Source organism: Boleophthalmus pectinirostris, unplaced genomic scaffold (assembly GCF_026225935.1).
Source record: "Boleophthalmus pectinirostris isolate CB_2022bp ecotype Guang Dong unplaced genomic scaffold, ASM2622593v1 HiC_scaffold_19, whole genome shotgun sequence".
In the NCBI taxonomy this organism is placed as follows: domain Eukaryota; kingdom Metazoa; phylum Chordata; class Actinopteri; order Gobiiformes; family Gobiidae; genus Boleophthalmus; species Boleophthalmus pectinirostris.
Window position 1 is genome coordinate 39,636,282 of NW_026571140.1, and position 21,450 is coordinate 39,657,731.

At 40.6% G+C, this 21,450-nt stretch overlaps 1 protein-coding gene across 1 annotated transcript in view; it reads left to right on the forward strand.

The window, feature by feature from the left end:
* LOC110162155 (multiple epidermal growth factor-like domains protein 11) overlaps nt 1-21,450 on the forward strand; it is a 265,012-nt gene that overhangs the window by 222,730 nt on the left and 20,832 nt on the right. Inside the window, exons 14-16 of the mRNA XM_055154873.1 lie at nt 946-1,080; nt 11,509-11,637; nt 17,639-17,767. Of these exons, the coding sequence (XP_055010848.1) occupies nt 946-1,080; nt 11,509-11,637; nt 17,639-17,767 (393 nt within the window). The remainder of the gene's footprint in view (nt 1-945; nt 1,081-11,508; nt 11,638-17,638; nt 17,768-21,450) is intronic.

Genomic DNA, 21,450 nt, shown 5'->3' on the forward strand with positions numbered 1-21,450 from the left:
GTTATATTAGTATAAACTTGTATATTTGTTGTGTTTTTAGTTTGTTGGTCATGTTATATTTGTATAAACTTGTATATTTGTTGTGTTTTTAGTGTGTTCGTCGGGTTATATTAGTATAAACTTGTATATTTGTTGTGTTTTTAGTGTGTTTGTCGTGTTATATTTGTATAAACTTGTATATTTGTTGTGTTTTTAGTGCGTTCGTCAGGTTATATTAGTATAAACTTGTATATTTGTTGTGTTTTTAGTGTGTTTCTCGTGTTATATTTGTATAAACTTGTATATTTGTTGTGTTTTTAGTGCGTTCGTCGGTTATATTAGTATAAACTTGTATATTTGTTGTGTTTTTAGTGCGTTCGTCAGGTTATATTAGTATAAACCTGTATATTTGTTGTGTTTTTAGTGTGTTCGTCGGGTTGTGTTTGTATAAATCTGTATTTATTTGTGTTTTTAGTGTGTTCGTCGGGTTATATTAATATAAACTTGTATATTTGTTGTGTTTTTAGTGTGTTTGTTCATGTTTATATTAGTATAAACTTGTTATATTTGTTGTGTTTTAGTGTGTTTCTTGTGTTATATATTTGTATAAACCTGTATATTTGTTGTGTTTTTAGTGTGTTTCTTCGTGTTTGTGTATTTGTATAAACTTGTATATTTGTTTGTGTTTTTAGTGTGTTTCGTTTCGTTGTGTATTTGTATAAATCTGTTATTTATTTGTGTTTTTAGTGTGTTCTTCGGGTTGTGTTTGTATAAATCTGTATTTATTTGTGTTTTTAGTGTGTTCTTCATTGTGTTTTGTTGTGTTTTGTGTTTGTATAAATCTGTATTTATTTGTGTTTTTAGTGTGTTCTTCGGGTTGTGTTTGTATAAATCTGTATTTATTTGTGTTTTTAGTGTGTTCTTCGGGTTGTGTTTGTATAAATCTGTATTTATTTGTGTTTTTAGTGTGTTCTTCGGGCTGGTTTGGGCCTCGCTGCAGTCGTTCGTGTCCTCAGTGCGTCCACAGCTCTGGCTCGTGTCACCACATCACTGGACTCTGTGACTGTCTGCCCGGATTCTACGGACCCTTGTGCAACCAGGGTCTACCTCCTCCTCCTCTCTCTCTCTCTCCTCTCCACTCCTCCTCTCCTCCTCTCCTCCTCTCATCCTCTCATCCTCTCTCCTCTCCTCCTCTCATCCTCTCCTCCTCTCCTCCTCTCATCCTCTCCTCCTCTCCTCCTCTCCTCCTCTCATCCTCTCATCCTCTCCTCCTCTCCTCCTCTCATCCTCTCCTCCTCTCATCCTCTCATCCTCCTCTCTCCTCTCATCCTCTCATCCTCTCCTCCTCTCATCTCCTCCTCTCCTCCTCTCATCCTCTCTCTCCTCTCCTCCTCTCATCCTCTCCTCCTCTCATCCTCTCCTCTCCTCTCTCCCTCTCTCTCTCTCTCTCCTCTCATCCTCTCGTTCTTCTCATCCCTCACTCATCTCTCTCTACCTCTAAGCCTCTCTGTCTCTCTCTACCTCTCCTATTCTCTCTCTTCTCTTTCTACCACTTCTGAACTCTCTCTCCCTCTATCATCCCTTTCTTCCTCTCTTCTCCCCCTCTCTCTTTCTCCTCTCCCTATCTCCCCCTCTACCTCTTCTATCATCCCTCTCTTCCGCTCCTCTCCCCTCTGTCTCTCTCTCTCTCTCTCCTTTCCCTCTGTCCCCTTCAACCTCTTCTATCATCCCTGTCTTCCTCTTTTCTCCTCCCGCTCTCTCTCTCCTTCTCTCTCCTTTCTCTCTCTCCTCCCTCTATCTCCTCTGTCATCCCTCTCTTCCTCTCCCCCCTCTCTCTCCCCTCCGTTTACCTTCTCTATCATCCCTCTCTTCCTCTCTTCTCCCCCCCTCTCTCTCTCTCATTTCTCTCTGTCCCCCTCTACTTCCTCTATCATCCCTCTCTTCCTTTCTTCTCCCCTCTGTCTCTCTCCTTCCCCTCTGTCCCTCTTTTTCCTCTCTTCTCCCCTGTCTCTCTCTCTCCTTTCCCTCTCTCCTCCATTTACCTCCTCTATCATCCCTCTCTCCCCCTCTTTCTCTCTCTCTCTCTCTTCTTTCTCTCTCCTCCATCTACCTCTTCTGTCCTCCCTCTTTTCCTCTCTTCTCCCCATCTGTCTCTCTCTCCTCCCTCTACCTCCTTTATCATCCCTCTCTTCCTCTGTCTCTGTCTCTCCCTCCTCCCCATGTTCCTCTCTCTCCTCTTTCTACCACTCCTTCTCTCTCATCCCTCTCTTCTGCCTCTGAGCCTCTTTTTTTCTCATTCTCGTATTCACCTCTCTCTACTCTTCCTCTCCAATCTCTTCCCTTTCTCCTCCCTCCGTCATCTCTCCATCCTCTCCCTCCTTCTCATAACGAGCACAGACAGATCACGTAGTGTATTTTAATAGAGACGGAGGTGGTGCAGTGGGTTTGTGCGATGGTTTTGACCTGGAGGTTGCCGGTTCAGATCCACTTGTTTAACCTCCCGGTGCCCACGTCAGTCACAGAGCCGGGGGCCGGGTTTCGTCTGGGAGGGCATCTGGAGCGCTGCCCGGTCGCTGAGTGCTCCTCTGTTTGCCAGACTCTGCACCGGCTCCTGTTGTGAGATCGATTCACGGCGGCGAAGATTTACCGAATGCCCCTCCCCGCTCTTCACCCCCCGTTCATCCACAGTCCAGTCAAACACAGACCCCAAATCCTTAAAGGGCCCAAATTACACTATTTTCTGATCTTTTAATGTCAGAATGTAGTTTCCTGGAGTTGTGTTTCGTTTAATTCACATGTTTAACACAAAAACCCTGCAGATTTAGGCTTTTTACTTCTACTTAGTTCATTGGTGATACAAAAAGTGCACTGCTGTGTTTTTAAACTCCACACACCTTCACTAGAATCAAAAGGGGCCTCCAGATGCCATCTTAAATTGATTCCTCCAATCACAGCATCACAGCAGGGGGTCTGTATATGGAGGCTTGCACACACATACACGGATCTAAGCAGATATGGCCAGAGGAGGATCCGGGGGCCCGTGGCCGTAACACACATATATCACAATAATATCACACATCAACCTTTTATAGTTTCTTCTGTGTTCGTTTAAGATCAGTGTCTGTCTCTTGCGCTCCCATCCCACAGCAGACCCACTGCTTTCTCACACTCGCTCCCGTCTGAGTGTCCCGGACCTGGATCAGTCCTGGTTCAGTCCGTACGCAGTGTAAAAGTCCGACATCGCACTCACGGAAGTCACGTAAACGGGAAACGGCCGATATCCGTTTTTTCCATTCTTCATTGAAACACAAAATCGAAAACTGAAAAAACGAATCATTATCCGTTTTTTTCATTTTGGTTTTGGAGACAAATAATGAAGAAAATTGTTGTTTTTTTCGTTTTCTTATTTTTGATTTTATATTGAAAAACGAATGAACGAATGATACACGGATTTTAAAATTTCAGCAAGTAAACTTCAGAATACAAATAATTCCGTTTCTTTTTTGAGAGTTAAAAAATGAAAAGCAAGAAATTCAGCGGTATTTAAAATTCAAAATCTGATGGAACAAATTATCTTCCATAGGAGGTTTGGTGTAGTTATGACGGCGCTCGATGGCGTGTTTTTGCGGGTCGATGTAAACGAAAACTTTTTTTTAAAACGTTGCTGCTGTGTGCACGATGTTATTTTGGAAAACGGAGAGAGGTAAATATTCTTTTCTAAATATGTCTGACTTTGTGTAAATGTAGCCTCAGATGACCGATAATGCACCTTTAAATAAAACTTTCAAGCCGTTTTGTCTAGACCTGCTGTATTTTATAACACATTTGATTCTTGTATTAGTTTAGAAGTTCATATTTCGGTACATTAATCTCACAAGATGTTCTGTGCTGGTTTTATTTTGAACAAGAGAAAATGCAGACACAGAATTTGTGAAGTGACCAGACAGCCCCTGAAGTGGTCAAAGCACCATTGAAATCTCCTTCACACAGGCCTCAGAAAACCTCCAGCGCCGTAAACAGACTCGAACTATAAATACCGCCGGCATAAACATGTGCTTTTGGTGCATTCAGGTGATCTTCGGGAAGTCTGGAAAAGCCAAAAATAAGAGGCACGGACGTCAGAAAATGGCGTTCTCTCTCTCGCTGAAATGCTTTTGTGGATTTGGCCTTTGTAAAGTAGATGCTGCGGTCGCCGTGAAGAGGCAACGGAACTCAGCAGGTGCTCAAACAGATACACAGAGACATGTTTGACTAAAAAAGAAAAGTTGGGACCTGATACACTTAAAGTTTTACATTTAAGAAGCATTTTTATTTATTTTTTTTATTCTGTTGAAACACAATTTTGCATATCCAACCCTTATCTGTTTTATATTCTTATTTGACGCATTTTTTATTAACTTTTATTATGAATTAAAGGTGCATTGTGTCCGTCACCTGCTTGTTTCTACACATATGTCATTGCTGAGCCCGGAATGTTCCACAGTGTGACATTAAACAGCAGCTCTACTTTACATTTATTCACTTACAGGTGGTTTTATAGCTCAAAAATACCAAGAAAAACAAGCATTTTGACTGTGAGCGGGGTCGCCTCTCCACAGACCTGACCTGTAACTTGGTCTGGTTTGGTTTTCATGAAGGTAGAAAGGTTTAATGCCACACTGTGAAACATAGTTTTTCAAAATAAAATCAAAACTAAGAAAATGAAAAAAATAGTTTTTCATTATTTGTCTCCAAAACCAAAATGAAAAAACAGATAACGATTTGTTTTTTCAGTTTTCGATTTTGTGTTAAAATGAATAACAGGAAAAAAATTAGGGTTGTCCCGATCCGAAATCAGCGCCGATCACATGAGTGTGGACTCGATCCAGACTCAGACGTTAGGTGCCAATCAGGTATCGGATAAATAATCTACATATATAACACACAGAACACAACAGTTTTTAACTGAGGCCCGGGATTTTCTCAGGGACGTCCAGTCAGTGCGTCTGTCTGTCCCAGCGCCTGCTGTACTAGAGACGCACCAGCACTGGGACTTTTGGGCCGTGTCGCACTCGGGCGCTGTCACCTGTGGTTCTGTGGCCGTGTTCACACCTGCGCAGCCGATGGCGTCGTTGCACGGTGCTGTTTTTTGCAAACAAAACAAACAGCGCTGTTGTGCAGCAGAGCTGCTGCTTTTGGTGGTGAGGGTCCATCCAGCGGCGGAGTGTCTACTGAGCGGTGTGACCACTGTTTGCGTTGGACTCCACTGTGGGTTTGTGGATGTGGTGGTGCGGGGGAGTGGGGGTGAAAAATGATAACGGACTAAACCAGGTCTAAATCAGGACTAAACCAGGACTGAGTGTCGGGACAGGTGCCTGTGTAGTTTTAGATTTGGTTCAGTCCTGGTTCAGTCGTAGTTTAGTCCTGGTTTTTGGTTTTGTTTTGAAAAACGACTGATCCATTGATTCACAGGTTTGTCAAGTTGCTGTTTACAGTTTTGTATCGTGTTTTGTGGGTGACGTAGACTGGTGGGCGGAGCCTCGTACAGAATCTTACAGCTAATTTTACACTAAGGAGGGTTTGGGTCCGGTTCGAGATTATGCGCAGGAATCGGCAGCGACGCGGTTCTCTGTCGGCCTGTGAACGCTAAGGGAGAGTTTTTATAGATCAGATCTCGGAGGAACCACTTAGTCGCTCACATCGTGTTGGAACACTGCGGCAGCTCCAGCAGCACGTTCACTCTGTCCATTTGTATTTACTGTAAATGGACTTCACACGGTTCCTTTAATGTTCCTGAGTCATTACAATTACTCTGACCTGCCGATGGTCCAACAGTCCCACTCTCTTATCGGTCATGTTAGGAGCAGAACTGCTGAATAATCAAATGAAATGTTCAAATGTTTAATGGCCTCATTTACATATTAAAGTGTTTAAGGAAAGTAAAAGGATAAAGACGTGTTCTGTCCTGACGCTCAGGAGGAACTGTTAGAGCCACAGTCAATACACACTTTAACAGAAGAAAAAAACAGAACAGAGAGAGAAAGAGAGAGGAGAGAGGAATAAGAGAGGAGGGGAGAGGCAATTGCCGACTGACGACCCAATACAAAGATGTAAGAAGACAAAGATTTACCACAGGAACATGGATACAGTGTCCCTCGTTTAGAAATAACCCGCGAGTCGACTTTATATTTAACAATTATTCTATCTGTTTTAAGTCTGTAAAACCCCTCAGTACAAACTTTATACACTTTTCTCACACAGGACAATCACATCCTTCTTAAAAGTCCTTATTAGTCCTGAGTCCTGGTTTATTAGTCCAGTGGTTAGTCCTGGTTTAGTCCTGGTTTAAGTCCTGGTTTAGTCCTGGGTTTAGTCCTGGTTTTAAGTCCTGGTTTAGTCCTGGTTTATCCTGGTTTAGTCCTGGTTTAGTCCTGGTAGTCTGGTTTTCCTGGTTTAATCCTGGTTTAGTCCTGGTTTAGTCCTGGTCCTGGTTACTGGTTTAGGTCCTGGTTTAATCCTGGTTTAGTCCTGGTTTAGTCCTGGTTTAGTCCTGGTTAGTCCTGGTTTAGTCCTGGTTTAGTCCTGGTTTAGTCCTGGTTCAGTCCTGGTTTAGTCCTGGTTCAGTCCTGGTTCAGTCCTGGTTCAGTCCTGGTTCAGTCCTGGTCCTGGTTTAGTCCTGGTTTAGTCCTGTCCTGGTTTAATCCTGGTTCAATCCTGGTTTAGTCCTGGTTCAGTCCTGGTTTAGTCCTGGTTCAGTCCTGGTTTAGTCCTGGGTCAGTTCTGGTTCAGCATGTAAATCCGCGAAACAGCGAGACCGTGAAAGCTTGAACCTTTTTATATCGAGGGACGACTGTATAATGTTGTTACCTTCTCAAAAACAGACCTGGAGTTGTGTTTTGGTGTTTTGTGTTTTATTTGTTTATTATTAATCTGTCCACATCTCCAAAACGCTCTGTTCCACCTGGTGAAGTCTAAATCTGCAGAGTTTGTGCGTTAAACATGAAACAAAACTCAACTCCAGGTCTGTTTGTGACGAGGAAACTACATTATTACATCGATCCTCTTGTCCGATGTAAACACGTGAAACTAAATGTGATCCTCCCGTGGATAAACTCTGGTATTATTAGACAGAGTTGGGCTAAAGTCATCAGGCCCAGAGCACAGACTCACGTAATCAACATTTTAATCCTGTTTGTTTAATTACACAGAGACTCGTGTGTTTGGAAATGAGAAATTACAGCCTGGAGTCTGATCTCATGATTTCTGTTTTTCATTCTGCACTAATTGTTTACAGTTGTTTGGTTTCAAGAAAAAGCAAGAAGTAGTTTTATAAAAGAAGCTGCCGTGGTTTTCAAAGGGTGGTCTTTTATCTGTGTGAACCGTCAGTGGTCCAGGTGGATTTCATAGTGGTCCGCGGGCGTTTACTGGTCTATGTGCTCTTATTTTTGGCCCCTGTGTGACCTGTGTCTGATCTTTTAACGACACAGATCTGATTTTTTCTCTTTTTTTGTCTTTTTCCAACTTTGTTTATTGAACATGTTTAACATTAAAGGTTGTATGGAGGATTTTTTTTTTGTTTCAAGTTGTCAATGATAGATTATAGAGATGCAGTAGCCTTGTAATTATGATGACCAAAAAAAAGAGAATAAAAATTCATCAACTCTGGACGTGGTGGGGCCAGCTAAACATTTGCCAATAGATAACGACACTGCCTCGTTATCTGTGAGCTGACAGGCTGTCAATCAAACTCCCTACGTTTCTAGTGTAACTGACTTGCCTGCGCGCCGCCGGTACGTGGTTTACGTACGTCTGTCACGCAGTCCACAGACGCAAGACGCACAGACGCTGTTTACTCCACCAACGCAACAGTTTTTAGTGGCTTTTTTTGACCTATATCTTCCTCGCAGTTCGCACAAAGTTTGTTGCAATGGCGACAAGAATCCAGGAGCAGTTCGCCGCAAAAGAAAGTCCGTTTTTGAGGTCGCTGAAAGAAGAAGACAAGGGGAAAAGCAGCGAAGCCAAACTAAGGTGATTCTTGTAGATTCATTCCAGCGATGGCGCGACTGAAGCAGACGCAGGGTCTAAAGACTGACGCACTGGTCCACAAATTACTCCTGGACAGGAAACTTCTGCTTATTATGAAAACGTACTTTATTTCCAAGAGCTAGACAAACGTTTTTCAGGACACGAAAGCGATATCCTATGTCTGAAAACGTAATTTTCAAGGCAAAGAAAGAGTCCGCTTGCTGCTGCGTGTTGTAGCTAGTTCATTCGCACTGAATCTCCGCGCAACCTTCTCTGCACCCCTTTCCTGCTCCTGTCCCCGCTGCCCGATCCGCTCTTCCCCCTGCTCCTCACTTCTCCGGGCACCCGCTCCCCTCTCCTCTCTCCTCTCTCCTCTCTCCCTGCTCCGCTCTTCTCCCTGCTCCTCACTTCTCGTCCGCGAACGAAATGTCCGCACACCCCCTCCCCCCGCTCCTCACTTCTCCGTCTTGCCTAACCAACACTGTAGTTAGTTGTTTACAAGTCATGTGCAGCTCACCGGCTGTAAACAAACCTGTTTCTGGCGTAAGGAGGAGGAGGGAGGAGGCGTTTCTACGTAGGAGCTGTAGGGGAGGGGGGGTGGTTTCACGCATGCGCAACATTTGAAAAAGGACAAACAGTCGCTGGATTTCTCGTTCCTTGGAAAATCCTCTATACAACCTTTAACAAACAGAGTGGACTGTACTGAATAATACCATTGTAGATATGACAGAGAGGACACATCTGAATGTCAACACCCCCCCGCCCCCCACCCACAGGCTAAACAACCCAAAATAAAATAAAAAATTAAACAAATAAATAAAAAATAAAATAGGGTAACACTTTATAATAACTACACCTTATTTAGCCTTGATAAAGCATGAACAAAGACTTAATTAATAATGAACAAAGACTTAATTAATAATGATTCACGCTTAGTAACTACTTAATTACTACCTGAATTAGCACTTAACTTGCACTTACTTCGCCTGTGCTGTAAATAGTTACTCATAAGTATTTCTTACTTAATTACTCATGAACTAACCATTTGTGTGTGCATTTGTAAATGTTTTTATATTTAAGTACAAATTTGAGCATTTATTAATGATTAGTAAGCCATGAGAGATTGATTTACTAATAATGCATAATTGTTTCTCTGGAATTTGATCAACGTTAACAAATGCTTAATAAAGCATTATTCGTCTTCACTTTAGAAAAACTCTCAAAAAGACTGAACTAACAGACAACAGCCGCCTGAATGATCATTGCATTATTAGTAAATCATTCTCTCATAGCTTACTGATAATTAATAAATGCTCAAATGTGAACTTAAATATACATTTGTAAACATGCAAATGGTTAGTTCATGAGTAATTAAGTAAGAAATACGTAAATAAGTAAGAAAGACAGTGATAAACTGTCGTCCCGCAAACTAAATATGAGTATAAAGTAAAATATACAAAAGATGAATGTGAGCATATCATGCATAATTTGTGCTGGAGATTTTATTTAGCATTAATAAAAACATTTTAAGCAGCACACCGTCCCCCTTCCCGTACGCCGCGCAGACTGACCCACCCGACCCTTACGCCGTGCGAACAGTCCCTCCTTCTGTACTTCGTGCTGCCTGCGCAACAAAACCAGAACTCCACCAGAACTAAACCAGGACTAAACCAGGTCTAAAAACAGCTCTAAAACCAGGACTAAAACAGGATTTAGCCAGAACTTAACCATGCCGCCAAAACGCCCACCGCGCCTCCTCTCATACGCAGCCCAATTTCTTTCGCTTCTCCGTGTTTGACAGAGTTTAAGAAAGCAAAGGTTTCCATCCTGCGGGACTTGCGGGCGCGAGACAAAATATCGCAGATGTGGGACTGGAAATTACAATTCTTTGCAGGAGCGGGACTCAAAATTCTGTCCCGCGCAGACCTCTACTTTGCAGCTAGATATAATCTATAGGAGGGCTGATGCTAACTGGAGGCACTGCTCTGTCTAAACCTCTGACTCAAATTAGACTTTAATCTGAGCTTTGTTTTAACACAATCTGACGAAAAAAGAACTGATTTACCTGGAAATACAACAGGTGAACTGATTAAAAAAAAAAAAAAAACTTATCAGGCAGTGTCACCATGGTAACTGTTGAACATTCCACCGTAGACTTACACGCAGAACACCCCCAGCGTGATAAATGAAGGATATCACTGTAGTCCGGTCATGTTTCTTCCCACAATGTTTATATTTTAAGTGTAAATTTGAACTTCTACACCAACTTTCCAGTCCCTCACAGACAGAAGTAGTGACTGTATTTGAACTTAAACCCGTCTCTTTACAGATAAAACGTGCGCAGATGCAAAGGGCCGTGCGTGTGACAGATCTAAACTCTCCCCTCTCATTGGCTGCGTCTTATCTGTGTGTTCGGGAGATGGAGAGACTGCGATTGAATTAAAAGGACCTTAAACGCGTCTGTGTCGGGTTTATCTGCGTCTGTGTAGCGTCAAAAGAGCAAAGTGACTCCAAAACTACACATTAATCACGTTATAAATAAATATAAATATCGTCCAGATGTATTTTGCAGTAAAACAGGTCTGAGTTTGGATCATTTTGGCAGCTTTTTCTCACAAATATTAAAGTTGTGATCAGATTTGCCATTTATGTTTTCATTGCAGGATTCTGTTTAAAGCTGCACTATGTAACTTTTCTAATTGGGGAACTGTCTCCATGGAGATGTTATTGTTTTGCATTTGCGTGAAATCATTTATTCAATGGCGTATATTAAATTACATTTTTTATAGCTAAAAATACAGTGAAAAACATGCATTCGTACTGTAAACAGGGTCACCTCTCCACACATTTGTATTTTTTTATATTTATTTTGTTTTATTTTATTTATTTTATCTATTTATTTATTTATTATTGATTTTATTTGTTTTATTTATTTGTTCATTTTATTTTATTTGTTTAATTGTAATTTATTTTATTTGACAGTGCAGGGTTGCCTCTCCACAGATCTGTATTTTTTATTATATATATATAGATATTTATTTGTTTTATTTTGTTTATTTGTATTTATTTTATTAGTTTTATTTAATTTATTTATTAATTATTTTATTAGTTTTATGTATTTATTCATTTTATTTTATTTGTTTTATTTTATTTATTTTTTTATTTAATTTTATTTATTTTATTTGACTGCACACATTATGAACATCTATAATTAGTGTGTAAATATGCCAGATCATAACAAAGACGCTCATTTCCATCAACTTGGCCTGGTAGCGGGAGAATAATCAGGAAGTGCACCTTATCATGCTAGCTGTTGGTAAAAATCACCTGTAAAAGTTGTGAAAAGGGTTTATAAACTCATCGCGGTGAATAATTACGATGCTCTGAATTTGTAAGGAAAGTGAGGAGTAACTTTGGACCACTACAAACAGTTTTTCACGGTTTTTAAGACGGTAAAATTCAGGTACAGCGTCTTTACACATATTTTCATGTCATTTAAATGTTCCCTCTTCTCTCTGTTTACAGTTTGTCCCAGTGGGAAGTTCGGGAAAGCCTGCGCAGAGTCCTGTTCCTGCACAAACAACGGGACGTGTAACCCCATCGACGGCTCGTGTCAGTGTTACCCAGGATGGATCGGACGAGACTGCTCCAAACGTAAGACACAAAACTCTCTGAATATTATAAGGAGTATTATATTTATGTTTCATTTCGTTTACACATGTTTAAGGCTGGAAAAAAACAATATCTATGTAAGTTAAAATGACTTAAATTAAGAATGTTTCACTTGACAAGTCAAATTTTCTACCAATGGAGGAAGTGTGTTGTTCTTAATTCAAGCAACATTTGATTTTAAGTGTAGAAAGATGTATTTTCATATTTTAACTACAAAAATCTTGTTCCATTGGCAGATCATTTTACTTGTCAAGTGAAATCGACTCAAATCATAATAAAACTTTCTTAATTCAAGTCATTTTAACTTGACTAGATTTAGTTTTTTGCAGTGAACGCACAAACCCTGCATGTTTATTACACACCTTCACTAGAATTTTGATTATTTTAGGCCTTGTAATTGCCAAAACTCAGCTGATCTAAAGGTAAAAGGAGCTGTTAACTTGAAAATTACAGCTTCGTGACATCACAAGGTGGGAACAGAACATAAATAAAGAGTTACTCAAACATGTGTGAATGAAACAAAACACAACTCCAGATCAGAAAACTCACACCAAAGTTTTTGTAGAGCTGCAAATGCATGAAACGGCGATTTAAAAGTGAAAAAACGCATAGCACAGTCAGGTATTTTTAATTTTTAAATAACGTTTCGGCAAAAAGTCTTCGTCGGATCGTTTTTCTTGCTTTGGACCACAGTACAGCATGTGTTTTTGAGAAGGTAACAACATTATAACCTGGCTTAAAGCTCGCAAGAATCAATTTTGCGTAATAATATTATGTTGTGCGTTCAGTTAATGAAACTACTACACATTGCCTCAGGTTTGTGAAGTTATAGTGTGTGGTTTTATTTATCATGCTTTTGTAGATTTATGGAAAATTGCCGTACAGAAACATCGGGGTCCTGGTCAAGTGGTAACGGAGGGAAACGGGGCAGATTTTTTACATTCAAATGTCTCTTATTCAGAAACTAGAGGGACTATTGAAATAAGTAAAGTATCAGAATGTAGGAAAGAGTTAAAACTCCAACAGGGTAAAGTTAAACCTGTAATATTATTTCAAGTTGTTGACAAAAAATTTAAAAAACTCATGTTCGGTAACGGAGGGAATGAAATATGCAGCACTTTTTGGGCAATAAATCCAAACAGTGATAACTCTTGGTTCTCACTTACATATCCTTAACAAACTGGTTTGAATATTTGCTTCATATAGTTTTCTACCATATGGTACAAGATTAGGTTGAAAAACCTCTTACTTTTTGAGTAATGAGATTTTTTATTAAGAAAGGTCATGGTAACGGAGGGAAAAGTAACGGAGGGAAAATTGTGCAAACAAGTAGAAGGTGCATGATTTTACATAATTTGTCAACTTTTTTCTTCTGAATACTTTAATATTACTTCAAAATGAAAGGAAACTATTTCTATAAAATATTTCAGTCCTTCCAAGCAAATTTTTATAATTTTAAATAAATAAAAAAAAAATCATGTACCTTCATCAACAGTTCAAAGATGGAATAACACAAGATATGATGAAATACATCCATTTATTTACATGATTTTCAGGTCTTTGAAATTTGGGAAATAATTTTTGTTCCATGTTTCATACATGGTCTGTTTAAAACGTATGTAACTTTAGAACCAAAAATGGTACAGAAAAAAGGTAAACAGTTTCATAAACTAGAGTACATATGTATCTGTTCAATACATTTTTATATCAGATGAATTAACTTGAATTTTTGGCCTTGTTGTTTACTTCTGCTTGACCGGGCCCATCGGTGATATAGGCTTGTGAAGTGAGCTTTGAACAGGATTCTACTACTACTACTACTACTGCTACTACTACTACTACTACTACTAGTAGTAGTACTGCTACCACTACTACTACTACTGCTAGTACAACTACTACTACTACTACTACTACTACAAGTACTACTACTAATAATAATAATAATAATGACAATCTGCACCATCGGCTCCTCCGACCACCACCATCACTCACGCACACACCACTTTCATACAAGACAATGCGGGTGAAGTGTCTTGCCTAAGGACACAACAACAGTTTTTGCGTCTAGCGCCCCCATGTGGCACCTGATTTTCCCAGCGCCCTCCCATCCAAGTACCTATAGTTCCACATTATTAGACGCGCTCTTAAGCCTCCAACCGCATCAAAAAACGACCGCGCGCCACAATCCAGAGCGCCCCATACACGAATCCACTCGGGTGTCCCAGCACGACTTCAGTAAACTACAAACCGCACCACCCACAGAACACACAAACACACACGAAGCAGACAGCGACCGCACAGCGAAAAACACCCACAGACACGAGGAACGGAACAGAGGAACGAACCGAAAAAGCGAGTCCAATGTGCCACTTCTAGACACGACTGAACAACTGAGTCACTGCGAACACGCCGACAATCCGTTGGTCCCAGACACACCCTCCCTACACGCCACAACTGAACAAAGTCACCACCCAGAGTCACCGTGAACGAACAAACAAACAAAACCACTCACCCATCACACTGTTAGTGTTTCATTTAAAGTCCCACGCGGTTTATTTGTGGAAAAGTTCAAAAATAAACCATTTAATGACAGTGTGTCTTATAATCCAGAGCGACTAATAGCCCGGAAAATACGGTACTAACCAGGCCCAGTCCTTCTGAGCTTCTGAGATGTGACAGGATCAGGATTTGACAAGCCGGTGTGGCCATAATTAACTGAATAGTGCTCGGGAGAGATCACTAAATTCCTCAAACATATATGGACGACACCTAAAATGAACATTATAAAATGGTAGAAAGCTCTAAAAAGTTGATAATACATAATACTTCCTCTTAATAAAATAAATCAAAAAGAAGGAGCATAGTGTAACTTTTCTTTTCACATTGCACTCTTTAAAAAAAAATTAAAGGCGCACTGTGTAACGTTTCTGTTTGAGGGTCCGCTGTCTGCTTGTCTCCATGGTGATGTTACTGCTTTACCTGGAGTGTTCCACAATATGATATTAAACAAATATATCTCGTATTTATTCAGTTACAGATGTTTTTATGTCTCAAAACTACCAGAAAAACACGTATTATTACTCTGAGCGGGTCCACTTCTCCACAGATCTGACCTGTAACTTGGCTTGGTGATGTGACCTATACTTGTCTCCATGAAAATAGTGAGGAACATTCCAAGAAAAAAACAACACAGAGTCAAGCACCTCTACTAGAAAAGTTACACAGTGCACCTTTAAAAGTATAACAAGTTTGTACATATGAACTGCCTGGTAAATTTCGTCAACATCTTTGCTCTATGTCTGATATTTTCATCATTAAATGTAAAAAAAAAAATCCACATCATGTCTAAGGAAAGTTCAAGACTATTAAAATTACAACAAAGAAAGGGAAAAAAAATCACCACCTGCTGCTCTAATTATTCTGTCAGAAATGTTGTAATAACCAAAACAGAGGAAATGACCAAAGCTTTTCACAATAATGACCAAATTATGTGAAAACAGCAGGAAACTGGGTCACGAAGAGTCTGAATTACTGGACTTTTGAAATAAGTTTGTGGATCATGGGGCTAATTAGCGCAGGGCAATGAAAGAGGCGGATTTAGATTTAAACAGTACTCACGGAGAAGAAGTGAGGAGCGCTGGGGTGCTAAACCAGGACTAAACCAGGACTAAACCAGGACTATTTGTTGAGACTGGCCCAAAGGTGCGCCCACGTAGACTGTCGGGTGACCGCAGACGAAAGAACCGTTTGAGGACCTTAAGAACAAATTGTGAAGGCCTCAGAGAAACTTCTTGGACTTTGACTCTGCCTAGCAACAAGTGACGGCTGAAATGTGATTGGTCAGATTCTTTAATATGAAAATACACGTGTGGAAGCAGCACAAGCATCGGAAAAGCTCTGAAAGGAAACAGACAGACCATTTGGAATTATTTAATAATAATTCCCTAATAATAGACCCTATTTAAAATGGTAACCTGAGCTCTCATTCTGTTTGCCTGACGAAGGTCTAGTGCCAAAACGTTGCACCGTTTGTAATAATAAATTTCACAATTTCCAAGTAGGGCTGCATATCTCGATACAGTGCACTTTCGATTCAATATGATATATTTCAAATTGATTCGATACGGTTCAAATAAAAAAAAGGCTAAATCATGGCTGTGATACTAAAAGTCTTTAAACCGTTTCTTGTGCAAAGTTCATATGAAACACAAACATTTTAATCGTCAAAACAGTAAAAATATCAAATGTGTTGCATAAATGAGTTTCCTTTCTCTCCACAAGCAACAAAACTGTAGCACTGTAACAAAATAATTTAGTAAAAATACTCTTGGTGATATATCGATACAGTAGCCCACGATATTGATACTGTATCATCACATTAAACAATACGATATATCGATATTCTGATATTTTTGCACACCCCTATTTGCAAGTAAGACGGTGTGTGGGATTTTTCTCCATGTTCTTGGGCTGCTCCCTCTCCTCCAGTGCACTCATCTCAAATAATTGATGTGTGAGGTTCTCATTCTTTCATTCTTTTAATAATAATTAACATCAGTCTGTGATTCAGATATTTATTTAGGACTTGAAGGCTCTGACTTCCCACCACTGCCAAAGTCTCACCATCGACTCACTGATGTCGAGCTCACGTGCAGCAGCTCTGTTTACTTCTTCCACAGACACATCCATCACCTTTATTTAAAAGCTGCGTCATCTGCATTTCTTTGTGTGTTTCCATGAGGAGGATGTGTGTATGAAGCGCAAAATAACTGTTCAAAATACAATCAAACGAGCATCTTCCTCGCGCATCACCCCCACACTCTACTGCTCATGTCTCCTGCAGAAAGAGTCTCTGTTCTGTCTGTATCATGTCAGTGTTTTGGAGGATTTCAGCAGATTTCAGACTCTCTCGGGGTCGGGGTTAGTTCTATTGATCACATATGAGTGGATGTCTGACTACTGAAGTCTGAGACATTTCTTCTCGTCATTTACGCAAACAAATAAGACGTATCCCCCTCACTAATGTTCATTTAGCATCATAACTTATTTTATCACATGGCGATAAACTATTTGAGTGTGTTGACCCTTGAATTATCCCTAGACCCATGTGTTCCCGCACAGACAGTGGTGTTTTCTGCACTCAGGCTGCGTGTATCTTGCTGTCTGGGACCGCTGGATTGTCGGCGTGTTCGCAGTGACTCAGTTGTTCAGTCGTGTCTAGAAGCGGCACATGGCGCTCCCTTTTTCAGTTCATTCCTCCGTTCCGTTCCTCGTCGGCGTGGAGTGATGAGTGTGTCTGTGGGTGTGTTTTGTTGTGCGGTCGCTGTCTGCTCCGTGTGTGTGTTTGTGTGTTCTGCGGGTGGTGCGGCTTTGTAGTTTACTGAAGTTGTGCTGGGACACCTGAGTGGATTCGTGTATGGGGCGCTCTGGATTGTGGGGCGCAGTTGTTTTTTGTTGCAGTTAGAGGCTTAAGGATGCGTCTAGTAGCCCGGAAAATACGGTATATGAATGGACAACGTGCCAAACAAAGAATCCTTCCATATATTTGCCGCATCGTTTTATTAGCCGCAGGGTTCAAAGTGTGAGAAAAAAGTAGCGGCTTATAGTCCAGAATTTACGGTATTAGTGAACAGAGAAGGATCTGCAGTCACCTCTGTCAAATTCTGGATGCACGGGTTCGTCGCAGTCGAGTCAGACGGATCTGGACGAGACCTGGAGAACCAGAAGACTTTGTGGAAGGAGGAGCTGATGAAAATGCGTGACGTGAAAACTTCTGTATGTCCAAAGACGCTCTTGTTGCCTTAAGTACATGTACGAATTCCACACACTTTTGGATATTTTGGATATTTCTTTCAAGAACAGTGAATGTCCCGTTGAGTTACGTCTGAGAATATAACAAATTGTACATGAACACAGCCTTTGTTTTCTGCTTTTGCGCTCTGATTTTTCATTAAAACTTGATCGTTCTTGTTGTTTTTTTCAGCGTGCGACGGGGGCTGGTGGGGGCCCGACTGCATCCACTCGTGTAACTGTCACAACGGGGCCGTGTGCAGCGCTGTGGACGGAGAGTGTGACTGTGGACCGGGCTGGACGGGACTCTACTGCACCCAGCGTAAGGAAATACAACACAAAACAAAACAGTACAATGCATGTATACAAGTGCAAAACCATAGAAACTGTATGAGGTGTGTGGATGAAATCAGCAATGCGATAAATTATTTTAAAATACTCTGATAAATTAGGGGATATTTTAGCAGTAACACACACAAACATGGGCCCAAATATATGCACACTATAAAAAAAATCTGGTTGTCTCCAAAGACTAAATATATCAGGGTTTCAAAAGTTTTCCATAACTTTTTCATGACCTAAAGTGAATTTTCCAAGACTTTACGGCACCTACATATGTAGAATTAATCAGACTTTCAGGGCTAAATATGAAATGTTAACTCTTTCCACTCACCTTATGGTTTGGGATTATAGTTTTGTTTTTTTTTTACATTCAAAATACTGTCAGTGCATTTATTATCGTCTCTTTTAAAGGGTTCATCTCATGCAAAATCAACTTTTCAGAGCTTTCTACCTTCTAAGAGTGATGTGTGGGCCTTGCATTTGTCGCCAAAGTGTTTTTTAGATTAATTCGTTTTTTTTTTTAAACAAATTGCAACGTATTTCTGGCACCCTCCCACACGAAAACGAACTAAAGCTGCTACACCTATGACGCGTTTGACGTAGCAGAAAACGCTTCACACCCTCCCCCCTCAGTGTTTTGTTCTACACTGCAGTGAACATGATAATAGTTGATCTAAGTGTTTATTAATACTTTTCCAATCAGTAATGTTCAGCTGATGTCGACGCGGTGCTTGAGCTTCGTGCTCCTCAAAGTCCTCGTCCGATTCCGGGTCCAACACATGCGGCTGAACGCGCTGTATCTCCATGATGAATAAAAGTTTATTCCTGCCTCTATCAGGACTCAACCAGGACTGGGGAAAGGACCAGTAATGGAATATGGACTAGACTGGTACTAAACCAGGATTAAAGCAGAGATCTGGACCAGTGACTGAGCAGGGACTACACTTGGGCCGAACCAGGACTGAACCAGGACTGGAGCAGCCACTGAACCTGGTCTCAACTAGGACTAGAGCAGAGACTAGACTAGGGCTGGGTATCATTAAGAAGTTGCTGATATGATTACATACCTCGATACACAGGCCACGATACGATACTTATCTCGACACAGTGCACTTTCAGTTTGATACGATATATTTCAAGTCCGGGTCCAACACATGCGGCTGAATGCGCTGTATCTCCATGATGAATAAAAGTTTATTCTGCCACTATCAGGGTGCACGTCTGTCTCCCCCTCCCTCCCTGAGATGGCGGAGGAAGGGCGGCTCACTCAGAGCCTACGTCATGTTTGGAGGGCGGAGCCTGTGCTTTCTCAGGACGGGCGGGGGGAGGAGCAATAGTCAGACTTTCATAGTTCCTGGTCTGTGACTGTCTCCAAGAAATCAGTAAGATTTCATAACTATTGTGTAGTGGATGTTCCAAAACCTAAATACAATGTGAAAAGAGTTATTTTACATGAGATGGGCCCTTTAAATAATCAATCAGTCAACAACTTTATTAATCCCAAAGGGTAATTCAGTTCGCACATCTCACAATCCATAAATATAAAATAAAAACAAATACATACCACACACGTCATACATTCAAACCTCAGTGCATCAGGGGAAACAATAGCAAATTTACTTTCCGTTTAAAAGCTTTATGACAGAAGAATAAAAGATTTAGCGTAGCGGTTGGTCTTTCGCTGTGGGATGACATAACACCTCACAAAAGGCTCACACGTTTGGAAATAATCATAATCGCTTCATAAGAACTTAACAGAGCGCTGTAGTTGCATGAAAGAGACACTGAAATTCTGTGACTTTCTCAAAACTTTCACTGAATTTACAAGATTTCATGACTTTTCCAGGCCTGGGAAATGACACTTTCAATTTCATGACTATTCAGAGATTTCCATGACCGTGGGAACCCTGATATGTGCAATTAAAAATGCAAACTAGTGCACTGCAAGAAATTAGAATATCATGAAAAAGTACTAGTAAAAACAAACACAACAATAGAAACATCATTAGGAGAGGATGAACTCAACAATAGAGATCATTTTAAAATATTTTCATAAATTAGGGAATATTTTTGCAGTTCTCCAGAGTTGGAACGCATGTACATACATTTAAACAAAATTTGGGAGAGCTTATGGGTCCAAAAAATATGCACAATGTAAAAAATTAGGTGCTCTTCAAATACTAAATGTATGTGATTTAAAACACAGTAAATTTGCTTTTCTATGCAAAGGCTGGAGAGACAGAGAGAGATACTTTATTGAATCTAGGCAGGAATCTGCGGCATGAACACCAACATATCACCCTGTAAGTCCTTCTTCAGGACATAAAAAACATACATGTATTTCTTATTTTTGTATTTGTATTATTTGAAGATGTTTTGGCTCACAAGCTTTGTTAGATTGTACTGTAAACAAGGGGGTGAATTTTGCAAAATTAGTCAAAATATACTAAACCAGGTCTAATTTAACTCTGATCCAGGACTAAAACTGGACTACATCAGGTCTATAGAGAATTAGAATGATGTAGACCAGGGGTGTCAAACTCTTTTTGGTCTGGGGGCCGTATCCAACCGACTTTGATCCTAAAGGGGCCGGATCAGAAAACTCATGTCATATAAACCCCAAAAATAACAATAAGTTCAAATATTTGAGCAGAGAAACACAAATCTATTACAGAAATCTTTTTTAATTGATGAACTCTTTCTTTTACAAAATATTATAATATTATGAACAAGCTGAAACTTTAAGAAAAATACAATTTCAACACAATGTTTTAACATGAACTTGTTTAAAATTAACTTGTAGAAATAGGAATAAGTACATTTTTGTTGTAAAATCCTGCACTCGGCTCCACTTTTCTCATGTTGGACATTTTTCTGATGAGGGTGTCACGGTCAACAGTCAAAACGATCGTCCTTTAAGAGCGTTTGGAAAGAGACAAGTCTTCATTTGTGCTGCTCTGGTGGGAGGGGCCACGTACAGAGACGCTGGAGACGCTGCTGTGATAAACACCACAGAAAATTAACAAGATTTTAATAAAAAATAGAATTAAAATATTTTAGTAGAAAATCAGCCGAGGGCCAGATTAAAGGTCTTGGAGGGCCGAATCTGGCCCCCGGGCCACATGTTTGACACCTGTGATGTAGAGAATAAGAAAACTCACTTCTCTTAAACACAGATTTGTTTTTCTGCTGTGACGAAGGTCGAGGATGGAAATCAGTCCTAGAGCACCATCTAGTGGCCAAACATTTACCTACAACCCACATTGAGTTTTCCACCTGGAGTGTTTTTCACAGTAGTTCCAACCGCTTTTTGTCTCTCTTTCTCTCTCCCTCCTTTCTCCTTCCTCTCTCTTCCTTTCTTCTCTCCCTCCTCTCTCCCTCTCTCCCCCTCCTTTCTCCTTCCTCTCTCTTCCTTTCTTCTCTCCCTCCTCTCTCCCTCTCGCTCTCTCCCCCTCCTTTCTCCGTCCTCTCTCTTTCCTTCTCCCCCTCTATCTTTTTCTCTCCTTCCTTTTTCTCTCTTTATCCCCTTCTCTCTCCTTCTCTCTCTTCCTCTACTCGCCCTCTCTCTCCCTCCTTTCTCCTTCCTCTCTCTCTCTCTCCCTCCACTCTCCTCCTTCTTCTCTCTGTCCTTCTCCTCTCACCCTTCTCTCTCTTTCACTTTTT